General features: G+C 45.1%; 1 protein-coding gene across 1 annotated transcript in view; it reads right to left on the bottom strand.

Annotated features, from left to right (window-relative positions):
* Positions 1 to 70: 70 nt before the first annotated feature.
* Positions 71 to 17,608, bottom strand: part of PUSL1 (pseudouridine synthase like 1) — a 28,772-nt gene continuing 11,234 nt past the window's right edge. The window contains exons 4-8 of the mRNA XM_063354089.1: positions 12,387 to 12,536; positions 10,004 to 10,177; positions 5,682 to 5,736; positions 1,897 to 2,059; positions 71 to 869 (exon numbers count right to left, since the gene is read on the bottom strand). Coding sequence (XP_063210159.1) covers positions 838 to 869; positions 1,897 to 2,059; positions 5,682 to 5,736; positions 10,004 to 10,177; positions 12,387 to 12,536 — 574 coding nt within the window. The 3' untranslated portion in view covers positions 71 to 837. The remainder of the gene's footprint in view (positions 870 to 1,896; positions 2,060 to 5,681; positions 5,737 to 10,003; positions 10,178 to 12,386; positions 12,537 to 17,608) is intronic.

The raw sequence follows: 17,608 nt of genomic DNA, 5'->3' as shown, positions 1-17,608 counted from the left end.
CAGTGCCGCTGCACCAACAGCTATGGCAGAGCAGACGGCGGCAACAAGCAAATGAAGGCCCAGCAACAGCATGGCAGCCACCTCCTGCTGCAGAGCCTCCACCACCCAAAGCTTCATTTCATGTCACCACCGAAAGCGCTTCATTTCAAGCTGAGGCTGACTCCCTCGTACAGCTGCTCCTGTGCCACCAGGCCAGGCTGCGACCATGAAAACAGGTTGTAAGTGACCTCAAAGGAACTTTCCCCTGTAACACGCCACATCCAAAGTGCAACAGACATGACTTTGTACCAGGGAACAGGATCATGTAAACACCACTACAGTTCAGCAAGAGAGTGACTGCTGATGAGGAGAAGAAACAGCAAGTATTTTCAAAGGCTATTTCTGCAAGTCACCGCATCAAACAGTAACGGCTGTCCCTTGCAGTTCGCTGTACAAAGCCGGGGCTACAGAGGAGAGGGCAGAGAGGGAGTGTGCTACATTCTCCCCCGTGCTAAGCCTGTATCCCTCCCACACGCACCACAGAAGGAGAAAAAAATCCCAACAAACAACAAAACCAAAAACCCCAAGCCCCGCTCCTTCCTCCTCCTGTTTGAGACACACACACCAGAATTGCAGAAAAAAAGAAATAAACGCGGTTATCCGAACGCAGCATGGACTTGTTCTTCCTTTCCCCTTGGCAGTCTCAGAGGGCAAGAACAAACAATAGGCAGATGCCTACAGTCCCAGTCAATGATTTTTATTGAGACCAAGACCGTGTATTGCGTAAAGAGCACTTGGCAAACGTCCATCCCAAATCCACAACAGTCCTTTCAGACACGGCTGTATCTCACAGAGCTGCTATTCTCCTGGGGCAACTGTAGTGTCCAAATCTGAGAGGAAAAAAACCAAGAAAACACTGATGTAGGGAAAAAAGATGGCACTGAAACCACGTGAAAGCCCTCAGAACCTGTGCTCTTCATTTCCTGCCTGGGCTCCTTCCACACTGGCACAGAACCCTTAGAAAAAGCTCCACTGGAGAGGGCCCAGCCCAGGACGCAGCAGCTGCCTTCTCAAGGCCAGGCCAAGGGCTCAGAACTCCATTCGAGCTCCTTCCACTGCTCTTTGTTGCTTCCCCTTCCCTTCCATCTTCCTTAAGCCCCAGCGTGAGCGCTGCTGCTGCAGGAGACGGCACGCTCGAAGCCCACCCGGAGGAGGTCTGTGGTCTGGCGGAGACAAGGCAGCCTGGAGAAGGTCTGCAGTGTGGTGGACAGTCCTTTGTATCCACATTTCACGGGCACCGGATTAATCAGAGACAGATTAATCCTTGCAGCTTTAAATACCTGCTATCCCTAGCAGGGATGTCAAACTTCCATGACATCCATTTGCTATCTTCTGCAAATTTAGCCCTGTTCCCCTTTTTTTTTGTTTTTAAGCTAAAAAAATGAAATAGTTTAGATCAGATGCTGTTAAATTAAGAGAGCCACCATATAAGCAAAAGGCTCATCTGCTCTCTGTTCTCCAAACTGTACAATCCTCTCATGAACACCAAGAGAGAAGCGAGTGAACAGAAGGATCTGTGACGCCTAGATACCACAGCAGAGTTGGTCTTTATACATGATCAAGGGACAGAACAAGAATTTATGAAAATTTAAAGTATCATTCACGTGAGAACTCAAAGTCAGTGTCAACACAACTTCTCTTTTACTATCCTGAAAGTAAGAGGATATCTACCAGGAAAAAAAATTACACACTTTCTCCATAACTGCTGCAAACACCTCTACAGCCTGGGGCATTCACTACAACGTGGGTGTCAACGAACAAAGGCGTGAGCCGTAGGTCAGCCTGGGGGTGTTACTGCTCCCTTCAGTATCGGATCTGACTCCTACAAAACAAATGCCATTCTCTGCATTCACCTACCTGCTTCGTTATATTCCACTGATTTTAGAAAGAGTCCAGATGGTGGAGCCATGGCATTCGGTGGAAAAGCTCGTGAATCTTTTATCTCCAGTAACTCCTTTATATGATGAGGTGCTAGTTTTCCCTGGCCAACTGCAACTAGAGCCCCAACCATTCTTCGGACCTGGAAAAAACAGAGAAAACAGCTTAGGAAGTGCCCTTGTAAAACTGAAAGGGATTAGGAAGTTCTGTCTGGCGTCTGGCGCTATCGGCAGTGTTATGCTGTGTTAACAGCCCACAGTGACTACTGATGGCAAGTCAAGCTACAAACCTCATCAGAGAGTTCAGTGCCTGTCACTCAGGAAAGAATGATACCACCATGATTTCTTAATATAAGCCTGCTCCTGAATATTGGTACATCATGTCTAGATGCGGCGCTTCAGGGAATGCTCTAGTGGCAGAGATTGTAGGTTGTTTGGTTGGACTCGATGATCTTAAGGGTCCTTTCCAACCATGAAGATTCTGTGATCATTATTATTAAACCCATAGTTCCCAGAAAGCCTAGTTTCTAGCATTCCTCTACTGTTCCTAGTACTACCAGTTGTTCCCAGTGCCAGGCACTTTGCTCCAGCTGGGTGTTCAGAGGGAAGCAAGCATTTCCCCCCCACAAAAAATGTTTTGACCCTTGTTTTAAGTGCCACTGAAGTATCCCAAGTCACAGCCCAGACTCGCCCATCAGGATTCAAGCCAGTCCTGGCTGCCCCTCATATGCCTTTGGTATCACACGCCTCCAGGGAGCATCTCCAGTGCCCGCTTTATTTCTTCAGAAAGATCCTACTCCCTTTGTCACCGAGCACATCCCAGCAGTCCCAGTCACCCCACAGTCTGCGGAGGAAAGGTGTCCCTTCCCCTTTCAGCAGGGATTGTGTGGGCTGCCTAGGTTCTGCGTTGATTGCAGTGATGTGACAACACGCAGCAGCTGAGCTTCTCTGCAACGTGCAGTGGCACAGCATCTTCTAGTGACCAAAGCTGGTGGTGGGGGAGGGAAAAGAACTAGCAGAATTACCCTGCTTCCTTTAAGTCTTCCCTCCCTACAACTACAGGCCTTCATAAGAACGAGATGAGGAGCTGTAACACAATGATCTCCAGCTACACAGCACTGCCTTGGAGCAAGGCTTGGTCTTGTTCTCGTCACGTGTGGGAAGAAAGCTGAGCAGAGGATGGTTTCTCTTTCAGAAACAGCAGCAGCACCCACACATCCGTCTGTGGCAGGAAGCTCGTGGGCCTGCTGGGAGAGTTGAGCTCACAGGTTCTTCATACATAAGCAACACCGTTTCCAGGTGAGGCTTGCTTCTCTTTCAGAAAGCCAAAAAAGTAACAGGAAAAAAACCCCAAGTAGGACAGCCTGCCAGACAACATCCCCCAGTGCAGCAAACCGGTATTTCAAACACCTCTGCGTGTCACAACTTCCATTCCCTCCCTCCACACAAATCTCACACCACCGTGCTCACCTCCTGCGTAAACACCTCTCACGCTTCAGCATCCTCTCAGCTAAAAAACACCCTTTCCTTCTGTATCCCTAGAAGATACGCTGCTCCAGGAGGGCCGAGACATGGATCCGCCAATGCCACCTGCACACCAAATGCTAATTCCCTATGACCTATTACATCCTTCTGTGGTGGCTACATTTATCTCCACCCCTTCTTTGAGCTGAAGACATCCTTCCGAAGGCACAGAACTGACCACTTGTCTTCCTGGTACTTCTGATGTCAAGGCAGCCTCATGAAGCTGCTGTCGAGGAATAACTGACAAGTAAGGGCCCCTCAACTTGTGCCAAAAGCGCTCTCAGCAAGGCACTCCTAGAGAGACTTCTATCCAGAGATCAGTATACAGGCGGTTACCTACTTCTCGTGGGCATTGTGGAAGCTTGTGCACGAAACATCTAGGGATGGTTCACGGAAGCATCTTTTTCCCCTGGGGAAACTAAGGATGAAGCCAGAGAAGGTAAGAGCTCTCCTCCAGTCTCGAATTTTACAGGCAACAGCAGTACCAACCCATGTGGGGGAAACTGGCCGAGCAGACACTGTCCTGCCTGATTCACCTTCTCACACTGCTGCCAGAACACATCCCCGCTTGCGCAGAAGTGATCAGTCATTTGGCCTAAATAAACATTCATTCTATTAATGACCTTTCAAAGCACACCAAGCTCTCCAAAAACTTAAACGTAGTGCTGTAATGAAGCATCGGTCTAAGTTTCTGATCCATTAACATTTACAAAAGAATAATCCAAAGCCCACTAAGCAACCTGTTTATCACTGCTAATGAAAAAGGGCCAACAAGCCAAGATATATTTATCCAAAGGCAAGCACTGTCTCTCTCTGTGTGCTCTGATCTTAAACTGCACTGTAGGAGCCTGCCTTTAAGCAGATGGCACAGAGAAGCACAGATCCTTGATGTATGTTATTTTATCCATCCCTCACTAGAGGTCATTGTATGCTACGACTTTAGCTTTGATGTCTCCACGCTTGGAGTTAGCTAGTGTAAATGCAGACTAATGGTGTACATCTCTAATAGCCATGTGCTTGCTGCCTCCCCCTTTCTCCACGCTATTCAGCAAAAATATACACATAAAGTTTCTGGGGCTGTTTAACCCTTTTCTCTAATGATGTCAATACTTATACAGCTATACGAGGTGAGATCAAAGGTCCACCTAGTCTAGTCTCTTCTCTACGAGGGAGGGCAGAAGCAGATGCTCAGGTAGAAGAGTGCAAGTTCAGCGTGTCCAGCCTGTTCCTGCTTCACTCCAGCCTGCCAGCTCACTGTGCAGAGAGGGCATTAGGCTGAGCCGAGTATTATGGGTAACTGTTCTCTCTGCACAATGTCACTAAAGTAGCATTTCCGTTCTAATGCCCTAAATGGGTTACCGGCATTTTCTCCTTGTCACAAGACCATCTGATGAGGCAAATCCCTGCTGTATATCAAGCCCTTCTCAAGCATGTTGTTGTTCTTCCCTTGCTCATATCCAGACACCCACTGTCAGAAAGCTTACGGAGCACTGCTTGGCACAGGATAAAAACAAATTTGTTTTGTCAAAATGGAATAAAAAATAGCTGCTTGCTGTTCCCACAAAACACCCCCTCTCTCCTCCGAAAAACAAGCCCTCTCTTGCCTATTCCCTGTCTCCAGAGTGCGACCATGGCCAGGATAGGCAGAACGAGAACAGCCAACTCTTTCCTAATGAGGTGATCCATTAAGCTGTGGAGAGAGCTGTCTCCCCCGAGGACAGCAGCAAAATCCCCACTGGAGTTATTTCAAAGAAAACCCAGCAGAGACTAGACAGCATGGCAGAGGGAAAGATGCTGCAGTCATGCCTGCGTAGCTGAATCAGGTCTTCCCATCTCTCCTTTGTGCAACACTGAGAATTACTTCATGCTCCAAATCCAGAAAGTAAAATTCCAGGCAGTCTTTGCTGGGCCCAGTGCCATTCAGCAGAGCAAGAACATATGTCTGTTGGGTTTTACCACTCAGACTGCAAGGACAAAGATTGCGGAAAACCAAACTTTCCATCCTCCCACACGATTCTGTGACTTTGGACATTCATTTTAGACAAAAATTTAAGAGATTCTGGTTCTACCAGATAAAACAAAGAATAGAGAATGTCAGCTCTCTGATGCTAGGTCCCTGTGTGTGTCACACAGCTGTAACACCAGCTCTGCCACACTGCCAAACCAATCAATAATTACAGTGATGGCGACGCTTTGGTTCTTGGAGGCAAAGTGTGTGCCAAATACAGCACCAAACAGTACCTGTCGGTAAAGAAATGATCTGCTCCTGAACTTCAGCTCCCAGAACTCCAGCCCCCTAAAGAAAGGAGCAAAAAAAGCATTTAAAATCACATTTCAAACGGCTCTTCTACCCACAAGAGAAGTATAAATCACAGGTGAATGCGAGTAGAATGAGCAAGAAGCTGCACATCCCCCCATTAACCTGAAAAAGCATCATGAGCTTTTGAACACCAGACTGTTCATTTGCTACTCAGATGCGGACATTTTCTGGGGTGAAACAATTCCTGCCTGTTTTGTATTTACTGAATTTTATGGAGCTTGATCTTCCTGCTGCCTTACACCTAAGTATATAACCTTTCAAATAAAAGGGAAAGGGCAACACAAACCAAGGTGCAACTTAGCGTCTGTGTATAGCATTAGATATATATAAAACCATAAACACAGATATCATCTAATCATACATCAGATCTGCCAACAGAGCACAAAAATGAGCAGGTTTTCACTTCAGTACCTGCATCCCCAGAACTTCCACACTATCAAGAAATCCTAGAAGTCACTTTGATAAAAGCAACAATAAAATAACAATAAAAAAACCAAACAAACTCACTAACAGTTTATAAATGCTCCTTATCACCCATAGCCTTCCCACAGCAAAAAGAGACAAAGCTTACCTTGCATAATCCAGAAAAGCAAGTATTTACATGCAAACCCTCTCCTCTCCTCCCTTGCAATGAGCCCAGTAAGTGGGTGTCTAAGGGCTATGGAGACTTAAATCGGGTGTGAGAAAAGCACAGCTGTAACATATTTGTCTGGAGGACTCAGATGGACAGGCTGGGTTTGCTGGAAACGCCTGGGTATCCAGAAAGGGGCTACCCGTTCCCTGGGAGAGGGAACATCTCTTGTGAGCCATAGAAGAAAGGTGAGGCAAGGACAACGTGATTCCCAGGCCCACACTCCAGGGGAGGTTTAGACTGGATATTAGGAAAAATTTCTTCACCGAAAGGGTTATCAAGCATTGGAACAGGCTGCCCGGGGAAGCAGTGGGATCACCATCCCTGGAGGTATGTAAAAGCCAGGCAGACGTGGTGCTGAGGGACATGGGGTAGTGGTGGTTTTGGCAGAGTTAGGCTGACGGTTGGACTCGGTGATCTGAAAGGTCCCTTCCAACCTCGACGATTCTGTGATCAGGGCAGGGCTAGCAGGAAGAGAAACTGTGACACAGTCATTGCAGGGAGCAGCCACAAGCTGTTTTCTCACAGGATTTACAAAGTACTGCTTTTAGCCCTCCCTGTCGCATATGTTGACATATGCAAAGGCAGCTCCTGCCCCCGGATTCCTCTTTATGTCAGGAAATGACAAGGTTTCTATCACTTACGTACGGTCTGCTCTCCCCCCAGCTCGATGCATGTTGCATACAGACATGTGCACTGCTACACACATGTGCAAATACCCAGCACATCGAGGTCATAATTCAGCTCAGCTCTTTAGCAAAGCACAGGAGACAGTTTTTTCAAATTACACGCACCTTCTTTAGCCAGGATTCTCCTGTCTCACTTGTCCTGACAAGATATATTAAGCTACAAAAGATGGGTCAAGATAGGAAAAATCTTTTGTAGACTTTGAAAGAGAACAAGATATTTTTCTTTGAGGGAAACTTTGTTTTTACTGACAATCTCAGATAATTTTGCTTACCAGCAAAAACCCCTGCTGTCTTTTTCCGCTTGGCAGCAGAAGCCAGCACCTTGCAATGAATAATACATATTCAGGTAGAAAACAGGAGACAGAGCAATCACTCCCCAGGAATAAGCAATGGGGCTAAATCTCCGAACACATCCTTAGCATTCAAAAGCTTTTTGTCAGGATGGGGCACTAACTCCACTTCCACTGTTGCTGAGCAACTGAGTTTGATGGAAGGAATCATTTTAACAGCTAGCCTTTTAAACAGACAAGTGGTCAATTCATAAGATTGGTTTAAGTTCATAATGGAAGGAAAGAATGAGAAAGAAAAGCTGCATTATTTGAGTAAGAGACCATGGTTTATCATGCTACAGATTCCTCCCTCTGAAACAGAAAATAAACCTCCTCAGATTAGGCTAAAAAAAAATTAATAAAATCTATTTAGCTTTTACTGCTACCCCAGCCTTTTCATTGCAGAAACAGTTAATTCTGCTACTGCAGTGATGAAATAAGTACACGTGCACTGCAGGCATATTTGCCGTCTCATTCGCAGAACGGGCAAACAAACACCAGCTCCATGTCTGCAACTCTTCTCATAGGGAGAGTTTTACAGATTAAAAGTAACTAGGACACTGTAATTAAAAAACCCTGAACAAACAAACAACAAAAAGAGCCCAACAACCCCCAGCCTGTCACAAAGACCCAAAACCCACAACTTTTTTTCTCCAGCTCAGAAAACTCATGGTTGTGGCTATTACTAACAAAGTATTCTAAGAGAATTAAATGCTATTGTAACGCACTGAAAATGGGCTTCTCAAAGCCATCCCCTTCAGCCTAAACATTCATTAAATCAATTTATATTGACATATTATAAAAATGACTCACTATAAAACACAAGTTTGGCTGCATGTGTCACCAAAAGCAAAAATATTCAGCATCTAGCTTGATGCTTTTGAACCAGTTTTTAGGTTTCCTCTTTCTCGTGAGCTGGTTTTGGCCTCATGTGGGATGGGTTTATGCAGGAAGTTTTGCAAAGAATGGCAAATTCCCTTTTTCACGTTAAAATTGAAGACAAAAAAAGAACTGATCTGTATTAAATCTCAGAGATCAGTCAACTGACAATAGCAGGTCTGGATTTGGAAAGCAATGTGGTCCGTATGCACTCACAGGTGATTTCAACAAGACTGGTAATGGGTTTTTTTTTTCAGGTTATCTCAGGACTCTGCCACTCAAGACGCAACTCCTCATAAAGGACGAGATAATATTGTGGATGAAGCATTTCACTGTTACTTGTGTCCCTAAGCTTAACCACACTTGACAGAGGGAGGCCAAGCTCTCCGTTCAGCAACGGCAACCCAATAACAAGCAGCAGGAATGCAGCCACCTGACAGCACCCATTTTCCTCTCCAGCCCTCCGTCTCCCATGGGGATGCCGTTTCTTAGCTCCAAGAAGGTGGGAAGTAAGCATTTACATCTGGCACTGTGCGCCTGTGTCCTTGCTTTTATACAGCAGAGAGTGGCAGGGCCATACCCAACTGGGTGGCTCCTTATAATGTGGCTGTGTGCTGACAGGCACCAACGCTGAGCCGGAAAAGCAGGAATTGGAGAAGATGGGAGGAACTGAAAGACCAGGGTTACTCAGCGCATACAGATCTCTCTCTGTTTTTGCAGCTTCCTTTCAGTTTTTGTCTTACACTACTGCTGGCAAAATACACCGTTCTAAGACACAGTGAAAGAAACAGGGGGCTCTTTGCAAACTGCAGTGAGGCTCCAAAGCTTGGAGCATGGCACTTCTTGTTACAGACAGCTCAGCAGGTATTCAAATCTAATGGAGGGCCGGTGGGGAAAACTACAAGGAAAAGGGTTTTCTCCTAATCAGATAGCAGGAAAACACGGTTTGGAAACAGATAACAGCAAGGTTTGCTTTCAAGCTGAAACACAACATCCATGTATCTGTGAAAGAAGCAGCATGAAGGCTAATGCCATGTTCAGATGATAAATACCCATGACCTTTCTGGGAAAAAACTTCCCTTTCTGCTAGAGAGAGAATACATCAAGCCACTTAATTTCAATACTTGCAAGACCTGGTCCTGAAAGAACAATCATTTGCATATGTAACAACTGAGGAATATTGGACTTTCCTTCATCAACATCCCTTGGGAAGACAGGAGGAGTTACTGGTGTGAACTGAGTGGATCGGCACAGCTACAGCAGTGGGCTACGTGTCAGGTGGGTTTTTTTTCCTTCTATTTGCGGCCTTTAGGAAAAGCTAAGTCAGCAGCAAGGGAAAAAAAAAGTCCCATCCCCTTGCAGAGCTGGTCTTTAGCAACCAAAATGAGTGTAAATGCTGGAAGCACCTCATAGGAATTGCTCTGTGCTAGATTCCATACACCAGTTTATAATATCCTGCCTTTTAATGTACAAACAACCAGACCAGTTTCCTGCTTATCTTTTTCCCCCCGAGGACATTGGGGAGGAGAGGGAAAGAAATGTCCTTTCCAAGCTGTCACTAAACAGAGCCCCGCTGACACCATCACAGGACTGTGAGGGCAATGTGCAGCAAAACAGGAGGTCAGTTCTCAAAGCAGTGCTGGAAAGCAGCTCTTCAGAGAAAGCGAGCACTAGCTGAGCAGAGCAACTCCTCAGCTGAGCATCTGGGATCTCACCTGTGTTCATAGTGGTGGGACAGGAAACCAGAAGAGGGTCGGATGTCTACCTGGAGGATGGTTCTGATTGGAGACTGGAAAGGTGTTTCGGAGTTAAGTGAGCGAAAGGTGCTGAAGTCGTGGGTTCCCAGCAGGAACTGGGCTGCATCCTGCATGGCGGGCACATTCAGGTGGCTGAAATTAAACATGCAGAGCAAAAGGAAAGGCACATCAGGTGGGACCAAGTATGTTACATGGGCCAAAGTCCAATTAACTGATGAGAGGCTGAAACCTGGCACACAAATTTAACACTGCAGCATTGTGCAAGCACTTTTTGCAAGATGGAGTTTGTCTTGTGATGGCCCAAACCACAAGCCAAGATGCCAAGTGACCTGAGGTCTGAAGGTACTCAAAACCCCAGGCTAAATAAGGGGTTGGCAGGCACATGCTTTTACACAAACCATTATCCTGCTGTGCTTCTTATAACAGTTCAACTCAAATAACTCTATTCAAACTGCTGGCTAAGGTGTAGGGCAAGAGAATGAAAATCCTTTGCAATTACCTGGATCTTATAAAGTGAAAAAGATGCTGCCAGGTAAGAAAGTATCAAACACTACGATGGTTTTCCAAACAGCCAGAATATGAAATTAGGAAGTAGCAGGAGTGGAATGAGTGAGCAAACTGTCAGAGATGAAGCCAGTGTAAAGCCAAGGTGGAGATGCAGAAGGAAGGGTCAAAGGTAAAAATCAGAATGTCAGGTGTCATTCAGATTTCATTTGAAGTACCCAGGTCTCTTCAAAATAGTCTCAAGCAAAGGAACTGAGACAGATTTACTAATATATTTCTAATATATTTGCTGAACAGATGCTTATTTTTATACTATTTTTATAAATTTCTCCCAAGAAAGGCCTGAGCAGTATGCATGATCTATGGCTTAAATTCTTCAGATCTTAACAGCAGAGTCAAAATGTTTCTGAAGAAAACAAAGAAACAGCAACAAAAAAAAAAAATCAAGGGAGATTTTCCAATGTCATCACATTTTTTCACTGTGTTCAAGAAAAATTACTAGTATTCAACAGAACCCTGGTCACAGTGAGAAGTGCTGATGACACCTAGTTGGCAATTCAGACGCCTACAGAAGTTTAATGTGTATTATGTCTATTGTGTAATGTGTATTATACACCAGACGTGCTCAGTAGTGCCACACACTACGAGCTTCTCCACTACCGGGAGTCCAAACATCCCACTTTTTAGTAAGGCACCTCCCATTCAGAATTTCTAATATGCTCGCCCTATCCTTTATGTGGTATTGCCATTTGAGAAAATTAACTGCACTGTCTGGACTAAATTAAATGCTATTTCATAAAGCCCGAGATTAAGGCACTTTGTGCACATAACATCTAATTTTGCAATTTTGTATTTATTTTTCCCCTTCCACAGCCCACAGAAAAGAAAGTCAGCAATGTAATATTAGGACAGTGCCATCTTCATTCCTCTGCTAGGAACAGTTGAGATTACATTTTTTTCCATTACCCACAATTGTTATTCCAATAGTGGTGATGAAACGACCATAACTGGCTGCAAACCTGTTTTTCTATAGTGTGGTGGAAAACCAGTTTTCTTGAATGTATGTTTATCTCAGTACAAATTAAGCTAAAAGGACAATAACAAATTATCTTCTGGGTTTTGTTTGTTTTTTCCTCACCCACTGTTTATCATGTTGTTTTTTTAAATGGCACTGAATTTGTTTTTCCTTCCCTTGCATATACAGGCACTGATTTGTTATGACTCAGTGGCTACTCCAAGAACACAAGTGACTACTGAGCCAGATACACCGGTTTGTCATTGTAGGGTTGCTCAGAGTCACAACAGACACTCAGACCGGGAATGAGAGCACAGATTTACATGCAGTCTCTACCAGAAATACAACTAGGGGGGAAAAAAAAGAATTCTCAGCCTTCATTCTTGCCTGCCTCTAAGGTCACACCTAAAACTCCAAGATCTGCCGTGCAATGCATTTCTGCCTGTCTGCATCACATCAGCGCACTGTTCCTTCAGCCAGCTGTCCGAACGGGTTTGCTCTGTGAATTAGCAAGGTCATCTGAGGAAAAGCTCATCACTTCCATGAGGAGGGACACACAAAGTTGTTGATGGACTCTACCCAGAACCATTGAGTATTTCAGCATGTTTATCACCAGTACAACCATCAGTACAACTAAAAAGAGCTCTAAGTCTCGGGTCTCAATGAACATAACTCCGTTGCACTAATTTCGACAGTGCAATACGAATGGTGAATCTGGTCTCACATGTGGAAATTCTCCCCTGCCTGCTTCCCCCAAAAGCCAAGCCTTTCCAGAGTGTTGATGAGGTGTCTCCCCGGGGAGGTTTAATGGAACACACTTACCCTCCCACAGGAGCCCAGCAGAGATCCCTTTCGAACACTGGTATTTCAGAATGATGAGTGCAGCCCATCAACAGCCGATAAACGTAGGTTCTTGACAGTGCAGAGAAGCGCGCGTGGAAGCTACTGGCCACTCGGTAGGCATTCAAAATGCTGTTAGGACAGAAGAGAATGAGTGAGATGGAGAGAAATGTCATGCACTAATTCAAAAGCTTTTGCTTGGTCACTATATAGATTGGAACCGAAACATGCAATGGATTCTTTCAGAAACTGCACTTACAATAATTAAATATCATTCTCTCCTGACAGCCAATGACTAACCAGCGACTGAGGATTTGCACCTGCAGGCTGCCAAAGGCATCTGTCAACTAGGAGGCAGAAGAGCCTTGGCATCACCCCTGTCATCAAATACACAGTGGAGCTGACTTTGGGTCATCTATCAGCACGTTTTAGGGATGCTCACGCCATTACAAGAGGCTAAAACCGATCAGTCCTTCAGTTGAAAAATGGCAACTGATAGAATAGAACCATAAAATGGTTTGGGTTGGAAGGGATGTTTAAAGGCCATCTAGTCCAACCCCCTGCCATGGGCAGGGACATATTCAACTAGATCAGGTTGCTCAGAACCTGACCTGGAGTGTTTCCAGGGATGGGGCACCTACCACCTCTCTGGACAACCTGGGCCAGTGTCTCACCACCCTCATTGTAAAAAATTTCTTCCTTATATCTAGCCTAAATCTTCCCTCTTTTACTTTAAAGCCATTACCCCTTGTCCTATCACAACAGGCCCAGCTAAAAAGTTTGTCCCCATCTTTCCTGTAGGCTTCCTTTAAGTGCTGAAAGGCCACATCAGGTCTCCCTGGAGCCGTCTTTTCTCCAGGCTGAATGACCCCAACTCTCTCAGCCTGTCCTCATAGGAGAGGTGTTCCAGTATGTGTTCTTTGTTGCATAGTGAAACCAAACACCTCACCCAGCCCATCGAATTGTATTGCATCTGTCTGATGGCACACGTGTTCCTAGCCATGCTTAAGGTGAGAGGCAGCAACTTCCCACAGCAAGCTGACTCCCTCCACCTCCAGCTGAGGGGCACACCTTACGAACACTGTGCCCTTCCACTTTTGCAGAACCATGGTCCCAAACGCCAGCGGGAAGGACTCCTCCAACAACAGATACCTCTGTGCTCCCTCTCAAAGGCAGCTACGCAGCTCGCTGTAGCAGACGGAGATAGTTGAAACTAGGTCACTTCCCTCCCACCTCCCCCCCACAACCTCCAAGACAAATAGGACTTTGCTGCAGCAATGAAAATAAAGGTGTAATCCCACCATCACCTAGACTGAGTCTATCTGAAAACAGCAGAATGCTGCATGCGGACCTCCTGGGAACCCTCACATTTCACAGAAAATAGCTTTTGTACGTGTTCATGTCTACTTGTCTTCCGCTGACTCTGGGCAGTTAACTCAAGAAGCAGATTTCTAGGCAGCTGAACTCCCCTGATTTCTTCTACAAGCAACAGGGAGAATTTGCCTTGTTTCTCTAAGCCAATGCCACCTTTACCATTGAACACACACAGCTTGGTAGCCAGAAGGGAGGGTACGAAGGCTGTCAGAGAGGAAAACACCCTCCTCTCTGGCAATGGAGAAAACACAGCTTCCCCGTGTTTCTGCACCTCCCCCAAAGTGTTATCATTGATTTGAACACGTCAGCAGCAGTTTTTACTGGATTTCATTTTCTTTTATCCCAGAGTATTGGCTACTCACCATACTGCAGGGAACATACCGTGAAGAGTCACTCTTACACGGGCAGAATCTCTCTGCAGGTGTTACTTTAGAGGATACCTCTCCTTAGAAGGCAGGTTTTCTCCTAGTGCGTGCCTTTCTGTCTTTGGAGTTCAGCATAGAGAGCTGAAGGGATCCAGGGCAGCCAAAAAATGTGATACTATTTGGGACCAAGTAATAGACAAACCTATTTATTTACTTTAAAAAGGTTGGCGCTTCAGTGATTTTTGCCAGCTCAAGTGCTTCTGGCTCACATCCCTTGACTGCAAAGGCTCAGACCACAGAAGAAGAAATTAAAGCTGAGCCACAGGCCTCCACAAAGATTTGCAATAACAAGCCCAGGAGATTGCTCCACTGCTACGAACTCTCAGTAGAAATGCAAACTACATTCTCCAGGCCTGCAAAGGAGTTTGAACCTAGGACCTCCAGCCTCTTCTAAATACAATAATATAATTATTACAGTTATTTTCTTCTGTCTACATGCCTCCACAAACATTTAATTTATCTTGAGCTTCTCTTGTTAATGCTTATGTGATTTTTATTAAATAACTATCCTTTTACTCCCTCTGATAGAGTGATTCTTTCAGAAAAGCCTGTTTATGCTCACATGATTCTTCAGCGCAGGCATCATTTCCTGCCTCTCCTAGCAGATGCAATTACTGCTAGGCTCTTTCTAGCTAGGAATGTCTTTCCAGCATTTATTCCACCAGCCACATTTCAGGCCTTGTTAAGATCCCATTTTTTGAAAGACTGTTGCTAAATAAAGACTCGTGGCATGCTTTACCTTTTCGACAGAGTCTGAATTTCAGAGGAGGTTGAAGGAAAAAAAGCCCAAAGATACCTAACTAGAAACGGCAATGTATTAGACACAAAGCTGTCCTCCAGAAGTACATCCTCTTCTCCCCACTGACAGCAGAAACTAAATGCCAATTTGCAGGAGGTGAGATGGATCTCAGCTCTGTCTTGTCTCTCAGGCAGCTTTTACTGTGTGCTTACAAAGCTGAAACCTGAAGTAGAAGGTGTGAGTCTACTGTATTAACATCCCTACTTAAGGGACAGCAAAGTCCTCCTGAAGTTACCCCATCTATGAAATACACTCTGATCTTTGTGGATGAGACCTTTCAAATATGCTTTGCAAACCTGAAAGACAGATCGGTTGATAGAAGAGACCTATCATGCTACAAAAAAGGTTATTATTGCTGATGATACAGTCAGCCAGATTGGAATCTTGTTTCCCTTCCAAGCTCTATTGACAATAATGTGTTCTCACAAAGATTCCTCTCTCCATCACCCCCTGCTTGCAACCACATGAAAGTGCTGAGTTTTCTCTTCAGCATTAGGAGAGAATTCTTCTGGCAAAGTAATATTTACAGAGGGAGGGGATGGCTGCTGAATACTCTTAGACTCATACCCGTCACCAAGCTCCTTAATGGAAAGCAGCTGAACCATTTTTAAAAGGTTCAGCCCAAGAGAGGAAGAAGTAGAGCTGACTGCACCCTGATGAACTCCAGGTCTCTAACTGATCAGGATTGAACTGCATTCTATCAGAAGATACCACCTCCTGATACGTACCTGTCAGATCTTAGCGTGAGATAAAAAAAAAACCAAACAACTTTTCCCATCTGTGAGATCCCACTGCTGTCTTCTTTTGGAGATGCTCTCTAGATTAAAACTTTCTTCAGCAGCAACCCTGTTTGCTCTTGGACTGATCAGTCAAGGTATCACAAAGCCAGCTATAACTACTAGTACTGAAAGTGGCTACAACAGCAGATTTATCTCTCTAGAACAACTTATTCCATTAAAGCTAGACAACACAACTCACAAGTTACAAGCCAAAACTCAGGGGATAGAGATGAGATTCAGTAGCTGGTAACACATAGAACAGACTGATTATTGCAATGGTACCCTCTGGCTTCAAAAATCAGATAGTTTCAACGCCCAAACAACTGCTTTAGTCTTTTAAGGAAGGAAATTAAAGCTATGACCTATTTCATGTTCCCTGTTACTGATGGAACATCCAGGAAGGGTTTGACTTCCACGGTGTATAGATTCTGACCTAGTTTTCAGTCTGAGCAAAAATAACAAGCAAAATCTCACATAAGTCAAATTGTATTTCAGAATTTTATTTTTTTTTTAATTGACACAGCAGTCTGAAAAAAAATAATCTCCAGCCCCACCCCACAGCAGCTGCATTAGACTCTTTACACAAACATCAAAGAAGGTGAAAGCTGTCAAGGGACAGTAACTCACAAACGTTAAGCATGCAACTTCGCTAGCTTGAGAGAGATTTGCTTTGTGTTTGGCCTCTCACGGCAGAGGAATCTAGCTGCTACTTCAAGAGGCCAATGGAGGAACTGGATTTGTAAGTGCAAAACTGTCAGTCTTGCATTATCATGCTAATATTCAATCTCAAGTTTGGGATGCATGATCTGACTTGTTACCGGATGGCTGTCCGTGGGTTGTGTAGTAAAAGCAGTGAAATCAGCATTTGCTTTTCTTTCAGGTACCCACCATGAAACTTTTGCTTTCAGAGAAGACTCAACCAACTCTGCAAACTGTTAAAACATATTTTTGCAAATAAGGTGTGTGGGGAGAGAAATTTCCCTTACAGATTTCTGGGGACTGACAGTCATGCATTTTGAACGGCAGCCACAATCCAGATCAAGGCCGAGCAGCATTAACAGTCATTGCATGCTGCCCTTAGGCTGAGCTCACCCCCTCCAAGACGTCGGAAGAGGGTCTCATGGAGGGACTGCTAAGCTAACGTGGACAGCCAGAAGACTCTTAGGATCAAAGGGAAAAAGCGGTATGGCCTTATGCTGTTCCCAAAACTGTCTGAGGGCTGTCAAAGGAACTGTAAACATCCAGGGAAAAAGGCAAGTTAAAACAACAAAATAAACAGCCACTAACAGGAACTATGTGCCTCTAGTAACAAGGCACTCACCCTGCCTTCCTGCCCTCTTTCCTGAGCTCAGATTCCAAGGATTTTACTTCCTCTTCCCTTCACTCTCTGATGGCTCCCCTGGTGCTTGTTCCAAGGCGAAAGAATGCAGCTGGCGCTGAGACGGTTGCTGCAGCTTCTGCTCCAGTCTCTGACCGAGTTGTGAGCTCGCATATAAAAGGTCCCACTGTCTTTAAATAAATGCAGAGCATCACTGGCATACAACTCCAGAAATGCTGCAGAAAAAGGCTGCAAAACCCAATCCTGAGGCCATGAGAGCTACAGACACTAAACACTTCTTTGGCATAGGCCTACAGAAGGTACATAGGTGGGATCCCAGGCACAATGTACCTTGTTACAGCAGCAAATGTCAGGTCACCACTGTCTCACACACACTCATGACTATCAGCATAGGCTGGAATTTCTTCCCTGGAGTCAATATGCCCTCTAGACATGACATAGCAGTACTCTGAAGGAAGAGTCCCTCCACCTAATGACGCTCCTTGCGG

Source organism: Chroicocephalus ridibundus, chromosome 16 (assembly GCF_963924245.1).
Source record: "Chroicocephalus ridibundus chromosome 16, bChrRid1.1, whole genome shotgun sequence".
NCBI lineage: Eukaryota > Metazoa > Chordata > Aves > Charadriiformes > Laridae > Chroicocephalus > Chroicocephalus ridibundus.
Note: the sequence above shows the minus strand (reverse complement) of the source record. Positions and strands in the feature narration are given on the sequence as shown.